A 12,900-nucleotide genomic window follows, 5' to 3' on the forward strand; every position below is an offset into this window, starting at 1 on the left:
CTAGTACTCGTACCAACAACGCTACATGACTTTAGCCTTAACCCTATTGGAACTGTATGTCACCCCACACCACTATATACACCCTACACTAGGCCGGGCACACCATTCATTTCCGCACTTGCTCGCTTACCTTAGGGATGGCTACTATCTTCCCAATTAGGTACATCCTGCGCCTCATGTGTGTGCCTTGGTCTTGTTTTTGTATTTATTTCTCCTCTCCGCGCTTGAATCCCCCTCGAGGTCCTTGTCCACCCATCCAGGGAATCTTATCCCCTCATCCCCCAGCTCTCCTCGACTGGTTCCCTATGCAGCCATCCTCCACCTGAGTACTTCACCCCGATGAACTCCTAGTCTCCAACAACAAACTAAGTTAAACAAACAAACAACAAAAAAACCATAGCAGGATGATCTCCACATATTAACACCACTTTATTTATACCAGATTTCTGAAGTAAAAAGCTAACGTTGGGCTATAAAGAACTACAGCATGGTCACATGACTTCACGTTAGGGCTGCTCGATTATGGCAAAAATCATAATCCCGATTATTTGGGTCAATAAATGTAATTGCGATTATTAAAAACGATTATCCATTGACTTTGAAAACATCCATTTATTGGAGAATTTTTTTTAACAATATGTTTTTAACAGTTGATTACCCTGAACTTTAAGTATAATTCAACTGAAAAAAAAAAAAAAAAAAAAGAAAATCGTTTTATTTCGATTACGTTGTTTTCGTAATCGTTGCAAGCCATAATCGTTATTGCGATTAAAATACGATTAATTGAGCAGCCCTACTCTGGTGTGAACTTTGGTATTTTTGCCTTTGCAGACCATTTGCATGCACTAAAACCTATACAACACTATACACAAGAGAGAGAAAAGCTACAAAAAGCATAATAGGGCCCCTTTAATAAAAAAATGTATCTGCCGGTTTTTAAACTACTGATGTTCCTGATAGGACAGATTTAACGGTAGGGGCAGATGGACGGAAGAAGGGCGAGAGAAATGGGGTACACTGTGTGGCAGAGCAGATTAGATGCAGTTATGACAGAGGGACATCACAGAAAGTTCAAACTTGAGGACAAAGATTAGCAAAAACAGAAGAAAAAGCTAGAGGACGGCTGGAGCAAAACAATAAAGAAGCTCTTTGGCAGATTACTTCTTATCTTTATGGATACAGTCACAAAGACTCGGCCCTTGGTTTAATGCCTGTAGGCAGCAGCAGAGCCTTCAGCACCCAGCTGACATGCATGAATGGTATGATGCATGAGAACTTATGTTTATATGGATGCAACAAGCCTGTATCACTAATTACAGCATCCCACACTCGAGAAGAAGTATGAATGAGAAGTAGTTCATTAGCGCATGTCATCTTTTCTTCCACTAATTCAGACAGACAGAAAATCACAGAGATGGTTGTTAGGTGGGAATGTAAAGAATAGAAGAGAGAGAAATTGGCACTGTCTTCCCTGTGGCCTTGTGTTTGACGGCAGATGATGGATGATTAATGGCATGGCTTATTCCAGTGTCTCTCACAGTGGAAGGGGCTTTTAGGAGGTGATTTACTGGGAAATGTGAGATACAGTGTGGAACGAGCAAAATAAGGCATTCAAAAATAAATGTAAGGGACACTACTACCAAGATTTAGTATTGTATGCAGAAACATAAGGGGTTGTTTTTAGGTTTAGTTGTGTTTCATTATAATTATTTAAAGGCTCAATAAGTAGGATTAGTAGAAAACAATCACTTATGACCAAGCGGCAACCTCCGGTGCTGGGAAAATAACTGTCATATTGAATAATCATCAAATTATTATTATTTGGGGACCATTTTTGATCCATGGTACTAATTACAGTTTGTTTAATATTAGTGTGTAATAATGTGTTGAGTGTGACTGCAAACAGGACAAGTTAAATGGGGTGCAGGAAGCATTATGTGGTGAAATTATTCTGTCAGCAGATCAGTGTAGAATATGTGGTGATTCACAGTGTCTCAACCACCCCGTCAGTCAGCTGATTATTTTTGGTGTATAATCTCTATTTTGTATAACTTCTGCAAATGCACGATAAAACTCTAAATCTAGAAAAAGTCTGAGACTGCTCAGTCTGACTTTAAACCCTGCCTTTGAGGCGAGTAGAGCTGCAGATGCTTTTTTACGCCTCAAACCTTTGAAGTCCCATGTGCGTTCAAGCACACGTACACAAACACACACACACACACACCACAAAAATGAAACAATTAAAATGTGCGGTCATATTGCCAGAAAGCTAACCATAATTTCAGCTGAAAAACGTCACAGGTGCATTTACTGAAAATATCATTACCGCTAAAACCGAGAGCAGACAGTTTGAGCCTTGAGTCGAGCATCAACGCCACCAAAGTACCGAGCGATGTTTCCACACGACTCAGTGATTACTTTGCCGAGGCTCATAAACAGGCTCAAACTTAGACAGCCACACTTACAAAGCTGGATATGATGATAGTGAGCACGTATGTGGAGCAATCACCAGTGGCTCCATCCCAATCAGAGAGGAGGTTTACCCACTCCCTGAGCTGTGCAGGGGTCATGCTAATGCAGGCTAAAGTGTTTTAAAGCAGGCAAAAGATGTGGATTTAAACTGCAGGAGGTGCTCAAGGCCCCCCCCCCCCCGCCCCCCCCAACTGCGCTACTGCTAACGCCTCCGGCTAATGCTGCTCCCTGGGTCTGAAAAACACACAAAGTAGGCCTATGTGTTTTTACGCATTTGTACATGCATTTGCACAGATTTACTATTTGTAACACAGGCACGCACACACTGAAAGTGACAATACAACATGCGTTTGCTTTAACTTATCATTATGAAGTATATGTCAATTTCACAATGTCATGGCCATGAAAATAATGACTTTCAGCTTTTAAATTGGTTCCCCGTAAGCCTCGCTTTAACTATGCAATTATGTCTGCTTATAGATGGAGAAGTCTCTTTCACAAGATAAGAGAGACACTGCATCACTGCCTACCAGAGAGAATTTATATAAGAAGCAACTAAGCAAGTCAATAAAACAGCAGTAGCTATCCTCAGGTAAGGAACAGGTACACTACAAACAAGTAACCTGCCTTATTATGTATGCACCAGTTGTTTTATTTTTGCCTTTGTCATAGCACAGAGATAAGAGCTTCTAGTTATTTTGGATTCATACATGTCTTTTGCTTTGGACTGCTAGCAGTAGCCATGTTACTAACGATTCATTTTTTTAACTTCAGACACACAATGTCAACACACTCTAAAATGGCACGCCAACATCGGACAAGGCCGTCATCACAAGTGGAAAATAATGCATGAAGCGGCCCCGTGATTTGAATCCACTCCAACATCTTTTTGTTCTTCCATTTAGTTTTGACGCTGGAGACAGGAGAAGGCTAGCTTTGTTTAGCATCAAGACGGGAAACAGGTGCTGGCCTGCGATGTGTTACCTTCTGACAATGCCAGGTTTACTGTTTCCTTCTGCTTTCAGCCTTTTAAGCTAACCGTCTCCAGTGGTATCAACCTTCTCAATTACCTTTCAGGATATAGAAAATGTATATGTATCCTAAAATGTGGCTATATTCAGTATATTTTAAGAATCGAGCCAATACTTGGCTTATTTCCACTTTTTAAAAAAAACACGATTTGGTTAAACTGCTTTTTTTTCCCCTTGGTTAATAAAAAGCTAAGAATCTGGAGATGTGGTTTTCATTTCATGCTATGCCTACTATTCTATACTCTCTCTCTCACACACACACACACACACACACCACAAACACATTAACATGCAAACCATGTATGTCTGAGTGTATGCGAACGTCAGGGCATGAGAAATGAAAAGCTGAAAATATATATTGTGCCAAGCTGTTTTACTAGAAGGCAGGTCTATGCAAGTGTGTGTGCGCTTGTGTGCGTGTTTGTGTGTTTGAAACAAAGAGATAGAGAGTACCTGATGGTTATCTACATGGAGATGAACTGAAATAGAACAAACTAAGTGGGCACCTTATTCTGCATCTCCTTCACGCACACAAGAGTGAGACAGAATGAATGAGAGGACAGTCTGCGGTACATACTGATGAAATACAATTAAGGATGAATAGTTTAGCCAAAACCAACGGACAAAAAAAACACACACTGGACCTAAATCCCATGACTTGTGTGAAAAGCAGACAGGAATGTTGTGTTTCCTGTTTATCTGCCCTCATACCACCCCAGATTCCTATTGTTGTTGTCCTGAGCTATAGAGGTAGTTTGAGAAACAGCACTGTTGTGTAAACTGTGGATTTATTTATTCTCAGCTCCATCTTTCTAAAGCCTCAGGTGTCTGGAATTTAAAACAAAAGCACAAGCATGTGTACACTGTTCTGCTGGAAGTGCATCGATCACTGTTTCAGCGTTAAATGGTGCTTACTGAAAATGAACAACAATCATTTCCTAAAAATACATGTTTCAATACACGTGACACTCCTCCTGCATTACTGTTTTTTGTAGTTCAAGTGATGCTCTGGATGGAAAGCCAGGACTTATTAACGCCATATCTGACACAGCATGAGACGCCAGTACTCCAACAAAGCAAACAGAGTGTTTTTAAATCTCTGTGTCAGGCTGGCAGCACTGTCGTAACAAACTGAAGACAAGAGCAGACCTGTGTGTGGGCAGGGAGGTGAGAAAATGTGTGTGTTTCAGTAAAAGAGAGGGAGAAAGTTGACTGTTATCACCAACTGCTCATGACTTAATAGCAATATTGCAACATGAACCTTATGAGGAAATTGGCCAACTGGCCGACTTCCTGTCTCACAGTGAGAGCCAATCAGACACAGATGAGGCCGTGTTGAATAATCGTGTCTTTACAGGCAGCAGCTTTGAAGACAAGCAGCCACTAGAGATCAATGCAATACCTCCCACATGCCCAGAAGGCCATAAAATGACAAAGTTGAGTTATTGATTAGTGCCTTGCAAAAACAACAAACTGAGTATGATATGCATGTCAAGAGCTTTCTACTAATAAAGTTTACATTTTCTTAAATATGAGCTTGGATCAGTTCAGGGAGTGGGGTTATTGGACAGGGGTATTTGAGTGTGAGACCGAGTGGGTGGAGGAATTTAAATGTATCTTTAATCACAATAACAGCAGGTGCTCTCACTTATAAGTCCCTTCCCTTCCCTCTCTTGCTGATGGAGTGTTAATTACTGACATGTGTCTGGCAACACATCAACCCTGTATGACACATATGAAAGAAAATCTCTGTAATTGAGGGTTGTTGCTACTGGTTTGGAGTCCTGTGAGTTCATTATAGTCAAGATGTGGGGGCTAAGTGTTTGACAGGCAGCTTTTAAAGTCATTATCAAATGTGACATGATGTCTATCTTTAAGTGGTAAATACTGCTACTCAATTTCTTCAACAGCATTGAGGGAGATGAGGAAACTGATTTCTCCACACAGATGCAGAGGAAGCTGACAGGAAGCAGTCCCAGTGTGTGTAGTGACTGTTGTTTATTGCATTCCATGGCACCAGTACTACATTCATGCAGGGGCTTGCAGTGTATGTGTGCAACTCAAACAACCATAGCCTACTTGATCACTTCCACTGTGGCCTCATTTTTCATGTTTAGAGGTCTACTCTGGACTTGCAACAGTTTGCCGGCATGTATAACATCAAACTACATGTTATTATAAAGCAAGGCTAGCTGTTTTCTCCCTACGGGAAGGACGGCCTACCTTGATCAGACTGCTTCGTCGAGGGATCGCTTTGGAGGCTGAATCCGAACCCGCGCTCTCCCACGTCGGGGACTCGCAGCTGGGCTGCTTCTGGAGCCTCTTCACGGTGCAGTTTCCGTTTGAAACCGGCGTCTCCGGGCTCATACCGCCGCCTCCTGACGCAGCTTTCCAGCCAGCAACCGGTGGACCTACGGCGCTCTTATTGTTCTCTCCAAATTCAGCCATTTGGTGACACTTTTTTTTGTTTCAATTCTCAGTTGTCTTGAAGGCTGCGGGGCTCCGAACGCAACAGAGCTGTACGCGGACACAGGCGTTCCATCGTGTGAAGTGCACGAGCGAGAGCAGAGGAAACTTCTCTCTCTCTCTCTCTCTCTCGCTCACCCACCCTCTCTCTCACACACACACACACACACACACACACACACACACACACATGCAGACACACACTGGTGGGTGACAGGATGAGAGACAGCAGTGACCGACACACCTTCCCGCCGACAACACTCAACACATCACCGCGGTGTGATCAGGAAATGCACACGCTAAGGAGGCTGTGTGCTCCTCCTCTGAAGCCGCCCCTCTCCTAAATGTAAATCCTCTCCACACTGTGCTCCAGAACAACGCTACACTATTATGTTATTTACCCCCCCCTCCCCTCTGTCTGCTTTGTGCAGCAGCAGCAGCTAATAAAGCCGTCATCTGTCACCAAGCTGTCAGAAGGGAGGTGTTAGTTCTTTTTGTTCCTCCAGCAACCAGAGTGTTGTTCTGTGCTGCTGCTTTCTATTTGGTCAATAAATCAGTAACTAGTGCTCTATATAGACAGTTATAATCCACTATTAAAGACACCTTTTTGGGCTGCCAGGTTGTGAAAGGTGGTTAATACTGGTTTGATTGTTTATTTATAGCAAAGGGCTGAATAATATCTTGACCAGAATCAACTAAAACAACTCTTACAACTCTCAATTGATTATTTATTTACATATTATATGCCCATCTGACAATAAAAAAAAACGTTATGACTTATAAACATTTATAACTGCAGACTTGGTGATTTAAACTTTTGAATTATAAATATTACATTACATTACATTGCATTTAGCTGACGCTTTTATCCAAAGCGACTTACAATAAGAACATTCGACCAGGAAGATACAACCTTGAAGAAAACCGAATCATATAAGTACATCAGGTTTCATAGACCCAAACATTTCAAGTGCTACTCAACTGGCTTTAGATAAGCCAGCCCTTTATTAGTATATAAGTGCTTTGTTAGTAATTCTATTGCTCGAAGTGGAGTCGAAAGAGATGAGTTTTCAGTCTGCGCCGGAAGATGTGCAAGCTATCTGCTGTCCTGATGTCAATGGGGAGCTCATTCCACCATTTTGGAGCCAGGATAGCAAACCCACGTGTTTTTGCTGACGGGAACTTGGGTCCCCCTCGCAGTGCGGGTGCAGCGAGCTATTTGGCCGATGCAGAGCGGAGTGCACGTGCTGGGGTGTATGGTTTAACCATGTCCTGGATGTAGGAAGGGCCAGATCCATTCACAGCATGGTACGCAAGTACCAGTGTCTTGAAGTGGATTCTAGCAGTTACCGGAAGCCAGTGAAGTGAGCGGAGGAGCGGCGTGGTGTGGGAGAATTTTGGAAGGTTGAAGACCAGACGAGCTGCTGCATTCTGTCTTTATTTTGTATGGCTTTAAGTGTGTTTTAAATGTGTTTTGTCATTATTATGGCGTGCACCAGCATGTGGACGTGACACGCGCTTGTGAAAGAGCTCTCCAGTGCCTCTGTGTTGCTTGGCAGAAACCTTTACAGGTCTTCTTCCTCAGACTCAGGGCTAGTGTAGTCATTGTCATCCGACTCCTCAATGTCCTGCTGTAATTGAAGATCATGGCATTAGCGGCTACACCGCTGTACGCAATGTACAGCCTGTTTTGTGTTTGGCTTTTGAGGAAGTGCCACCTCCGACTGAGGACACTCTTGAGCCCATGTGCAGCATCCTCTGTCAGATCACCGAAATTTGTAGAGGAATAATCACACAGCAAAAGGGCTCAATGTAAACAAACCATGACAATTGCAAATCTCTTTGCATTGTACAATGCTGCAAATGTAAAAACACTACAAAGTAGGTAAATCCGTCTTAAACTGAAGGATGTTACTATATATTGGGTGCCAAATGGGACATGTTGATTAATGTTTATATAGTGCTTAACAAATAGTCAATAGACAGAAAATAATCGATTATGATCTTGATAATGAATAGTTTCAGTAATTTACTATTTCACTTCGGCCTGACACAGTGACAGATGTGTTCTACTTATGTAAGACATGCAATGTGTTGAAGAGGTGATGAAAATATTCAAATGTTAAGATCTCAGACATACTGCTGGTTTTGATGCCCTCCAAAGTCTGTCCTCTGAGTGCTTCCACTTCTTGCACTTCCCTTCAGAAGGAACATGATGTGCTGCGACATCTCTTTCACCAGGATGCTCTGCTCCTCCTCCAAACGTCTGACCAGCATTACCTGGTCAAAGACAGACCTCTTCAACCTGAAGGTGTTGCCTTTAGGTTGAGGAAAGGATGGAGTAGTGGACAAGGAATATTTATTCATATATTATTATTACAGAATGATTTTCATTTCTGAGACAAATCTTTGTAGCGATAGCATTGGTTCTTTCATATTTTGGTATTAGACTAAAAAACAACCAAGCCAAACTAGCAATTATCCTACCATTTGCATGCCTCTCCCATGGTAAGATGTAGCCCTCTGTCAGACTGCAAGCCAACTCCTCGTCAATCTGTTCTTCCTGCACTCCGGTGTTGTATTGCACAACTTTTTCGCGAGCTTCTCTTCAGCTCTCTCATTCTCTTCCTCTTTCTTGCCTTGCCTGGTTGCTGTCTGCAAAGTGAAACGGAAACAAAACTGTGTCATGGTGCCAGAATGTTTTTGTTGTTTTTGAAAGGTAATTTCAATAACACGTTTGACAACAAACATGCTGACGATACAGATCTTGCTTCCTGCGCAAAAGAGTGACGGTGATGTTCTCAATATCCACCTCAGTCCCTTCAGTACACCTGGGGCGTAGACTCTCTCTAAATATTGCCAAAAAAAACAATGGAGAAGAGATTACAATCAGTGACAGTCTCAGTTTCCAACATATGGCCAACTTATATTGGTGTGTCTAAACTTACAGTAATTAACAGATGTTATAATGAAACCTGTGGTATGTCTTACCTGTGACCGCCCAATTGCCTGACATCATACACCCACTGCTGTATTGGTCTCCTGATCAAGGTTGTGCTCCTTTTGAAGTCGCTGAACTGGCAGCTTCCACCTTTGCCCTCTCTGTGATCTTTACCAAAAAAAGAAAATGTCAGAGCAAAAGCGCCATGCAACACCATATGCAAAGAACACAGTTTTCAGTACAAGACCTTCCAGAAGCAACAGTTGAAACATTCCATGACACCATCTGACTTGCAAGAGGAAGTGTGGATAAGGGAGAACATCATGTATATAGCCATGAGGTTACATGCAGACATCCTTCATAAATATGTAATGTCAGATGAGAAGACAATTGGTAATTTGCCCTTACCTTTGACATATCTGTGGGCTAAAACTTGATGAAGGTTGTCCCTCTTCCTTCTGTTCCAACCCATTGGCCTGTTGAGTGAGCATGTTCCACTCCTTCCTAAAAAAGACAAAAAATATATCCACAAACAAAAAAGTAAGTATTCACATCAAAAAGGCAATACTGAGTGAGAAACCTGATAGACATGACTAACCCAATCGTTGAAAGGTTGTTGAACTGGTAATTACAGTAAAGTAATACACCAATAATGTTTTTAAGGAGGGAATCTCTGTAAAATACTTATCAGGGCTGCCTTATCAACATGTGTAGTGTTAATACCAACCTGCTTTTGTCATGTATTTTGTGACCAGAGCTGCCCTGGAGAGAAGCTGTTCACCTAATAATGAATGTTACAATTAATGTTCGGTCACCATCACATAACAATAATCACCTACACATCATAGATCTTGAAGAACTGGATGGGTTTAAAGAAAAACTTGTGTACTGACTTCCTAAAATATGCATGCCATTTAGTGTGTTGCTGAACATATGAGCTGCTATCTTTCATTTGAACTCAGACATAAAAGATATGCTTTAAACTAATCAACAGGCTTGTCACTGAGATGCACACATACATATTTGTAACTGCTTTCTATTAAGACTTCTTGTATCCATACAGTGTACAATAATGCCATTATAACATACGCTGCTCTAACTTCCTCTCCCACTGTGTTTCCTGCTCCGTCCTGACTTCTGCCACCCCATCTCACTGCAACACAGCGCAAGTAGTGTTATTGTAGCATTTCTTTAGAAGTGTTTGATATCCCAATAAGGCGATGCCATGCACAACATTTAAAATCCTTCTTGCATTAAGAATGTTATTGTAACCTCGGCATTTTGCTGTATATGGCTTTAGCATGCATCACGCTAAGAAATGGCACCTCATTTCGGTCAACGGCAGAAGCTCTGGGTAATCCCTCGGCTATTTTTGTTAAGGTATGGCCAGTACCTAAGAAGCAGGAGCAGCATTTTGTGACAATATCAATATCATACTAAAATGACTGCTGAGGCATGGGCCATTTTAAACATTGTTGTGGATGTTTGCAATATGACAGTGAGGATTACCTGCATGTTACATCCATACAGAAGAAGTCTACATTGGCCTTCTTCGACACTCTCTTTTGGAGAAACATTGGGTAAGCGTATATTTCTCCACGGAAGTGTTCAGTCCTGTGTAAAGAAACCCATGTCTGATTAATCAGAAGAAAATCTAGATGTTAATAATAAAACTGACACAGCAAAGCCTGGCTTAAGCACTCATCTCTGTCATCTAGGTGCTATAACTAAAAAGAATAACACTTGGATGCTACAAATGGATGGATCAATCCGCTTCACCATACAAAAGTGTTTAAATGCTTCCGAATTCTTACAAAGACTTAGACTTGCTATTAAACTGAATAATGGACCGACTCAAGAACCAAAACACATATACACACACAGACACACTACAAGCTACATACTGCAAACTGCCACTTTGAATGCCCTTCCTCGTCTATCTGGGCACCAGACTTTAATTAAACATATCTTACACGGTGAATTTGCAGTACACAGACGGTCACTGTCATGTTTCCCTATAGAGTCAGTATATTTAACACAGCAAGATTTGGCTCCAACATATACAGAAATGAATGCCTGGACATGGTGAACTGCAACTATCATAATAAGAAGAAAAATGTATCACTTTTCATGTTGCCTCTGACAAGGTCAACCAAATGTTGCGACTTCCCTCGTCCTTGTCCAGGACAAGCCTCATAGGAGATTGGCGATTTTCAGTGCTGTCACACTGGATAAGTTTCATACAGTCCGATAATAACATTCACAAAGCGTTTCATTACTATTGTCCTGCAATACACTAATAGAGATGTGGACTGTCTGAGGCATGTGCTCATTGTGTGTTTTCGCCATGGTGTCTTATTCGACTGATTTTTGTGTTTGTGTAGATAGACAATGTATCACAAGTAGACCAGATAAGGAGTGATAATGTACCTCGCCTCGCATGCTCTGACCGACCCATCATACAAGGATGACCCAGCAACGCATAGATCAAGAGAGTGGCCCTCATTCGCGCTCGACATCTCTTTTTGGAGAGGTAACAAGCGTAGTCGTGTACAGCACCACGTATATTCCTCTCCACTGGAATGGTTCGAGTCCTGTATACAAGTACTGTTAGAAAATTCCTCGATAAGTTTGGATTAACATCAGAAAGATATAAGTTCGTAGATTTGTTACATAATGTATTAGGATAACTGAACGATGATGTACCAGCATAGAGCTCCTTGCTTTATACGTACTTCTACAATCTTGTTGTCTTCTTTGCTAATGGTGGCTATTTAAGAGAGTAGTTACTAACCTCTATCCACGAACCATAAGCAGAGCTCGTTGGACTGGTTAAGCGATAGATGAAGAATAGAGATGTGGTTGTAGCCAATCTCCGCTTACAACGTACAATCAATAAGTTGTTTGTAAATGGGCATGTCCGATACTGTTCTTATGATTCAGCAAGAACTTGAGTGTATTGTGTGGTCTTGATATATTTAGTATAATATGACATTAAATAATGTAGTAACCCCATTCTCAAAAAACCAAAACAAACATATACATATACACATAGGCCACCATAGACAGTTCTTACAAATGTATGCAGTACTTCCACCTATCTGCAGTCGAAGCTGCCCTCGCGCTCGCAGTCGAATAATCTGGAGTTGACACCGAGGCTTTTAATTAAGAACCAAGTGATATTAATTGTACGAAGGGTTGGCTTGCAAGTCGTGAACAGGAGGGCTACATCCTTACCAATGGGTATGAACGGAGGGCATGCTAAATACATGGTATATGGGTTATTTTGATTTGCTAAGTTGGATTGTTCTGTTTGTGATATTCATGGAAGGTACTTATATCCCACCACGAATCAACTAATGAAAGATTGCACACCAAGAGATCTGTGATTCTCGATACATTCTCTCAGAGCTAAGGCACATAGCTCTGGATCATGGCTGGTGGCTGTCACCTTCATGTGTCTCGAATGAGGGGTGATACATCATCATATTTTGTAAGCGTTTCTGCAGCTGGTGCTAGTCTTGGCCAGTTATCCTGATACAAATAAGTCAGGTCTTTAACCTCAGGATGTCCTATTTCTGCAGAGCCTCTTATAGTATGGACAGGATTATCGAGCAATGCAGACCATTTGTATCGTCCTGTGATTATAAATGGACAAAGTAAAGTATTTCCGGTAATCAAACTGTGAGTTTGCTTTGACATATGTTATTTATACTTAGTATGGGTGTCTATCATGATGTATTAGCTATTTGACATGGCATTTGGGTGTTGATCTGAATGAATGCATCCGAGAGTAGATAGAAAAAAATCTTTTGCGTTGCACAAAGTGGTAAAACTCCGCTGGTAACATAATATCTACTTGTACAAAAAGATATAATAAATAAAGATGAGGTTACTTTACAAGATATACTAACTTCCACACGTTCATTGGTACCACAGAAATTGTCCCATACATACCTTATTGCTTTTTCCCATAGGAAGTACTGTGCA

At 41.4% G+C, this 12,900-nt stretch overlaps 1 protein-coding gene and 1 long non-coding RNA gene across 4 annotated transcripts in view; both read right to left on the reverse strand.

Annotated features, from left to right (window-relative positions):
• Nucleotides 1-6,292, reverse strand: part of LOC104966681 (inactive phospholipase C-like protein 2) — a 46,629-nt gene extending 40,337 nt beyond the window's left edge. Inside the window, exon 1 of one of the 2 annotated variants that reach the window (XM_010795906.1) lies at nt 5,727-6,292. In XM_010795906.1, the coding sequence (XP_010794208.1) occupies nt 5,727-5,951 (225 nt within the window). In that variant the 5' untranslated portion in view covers nt 5,952-6,292. The remainder of the gene's footprint in view (nt 1-5,726) is intronic. The other variant, XM_010795907.1, reaches the window with a different exon arrangement.
• Nucleotides 6,293-8,780: 2,488 nt separating this feature from the next.
• Nucleotides 8,781-10,542, reverse strand: LOC104966680 (uncharacterized). Of its 2 annotated transcripts, none has more exons than XR_800662.1 (6): nt 10,420-10,542; nt 10,183-10,303; nt 10,003-10,063; nt 9,638-9,693; nt 8,961-9,078; nt 8,781-8,818 (listed from the first exon to the last, which is right to left on the reverse strand). It is a non-coding gene; the product is annotated as an uncharacterized lncRNA (long non-coding RNA). The 2 variants fall into 2 exon arrangements; XR_800661.1 differs by lacking the exons at nt 8,781-8,818; nt 8,961-9,078 and adding exons at nt 9,186-9,199; nt 9,319-9,414.
• Nucleotides 10,543-12,900: the final 2,358 nt, after the last annotated feature.

This window comes from Notothenia coriiceps, unplaced genomic scaffold, assembly GCF_000735185.1.
Source record: "Notothenia coriiceps isolate Sejong01 unplaced genomic scaffold, NC01 NC01_scaffold00037250, whole genome shotgun sequence".
Classification (NCBI taxonomy): domain Eukaryota; kingdom Metazoa; phylum Chordata; class Actinopteri; order Perciformes; family Nototheniidae; genus Notothenia; species Notothenia coriiceps.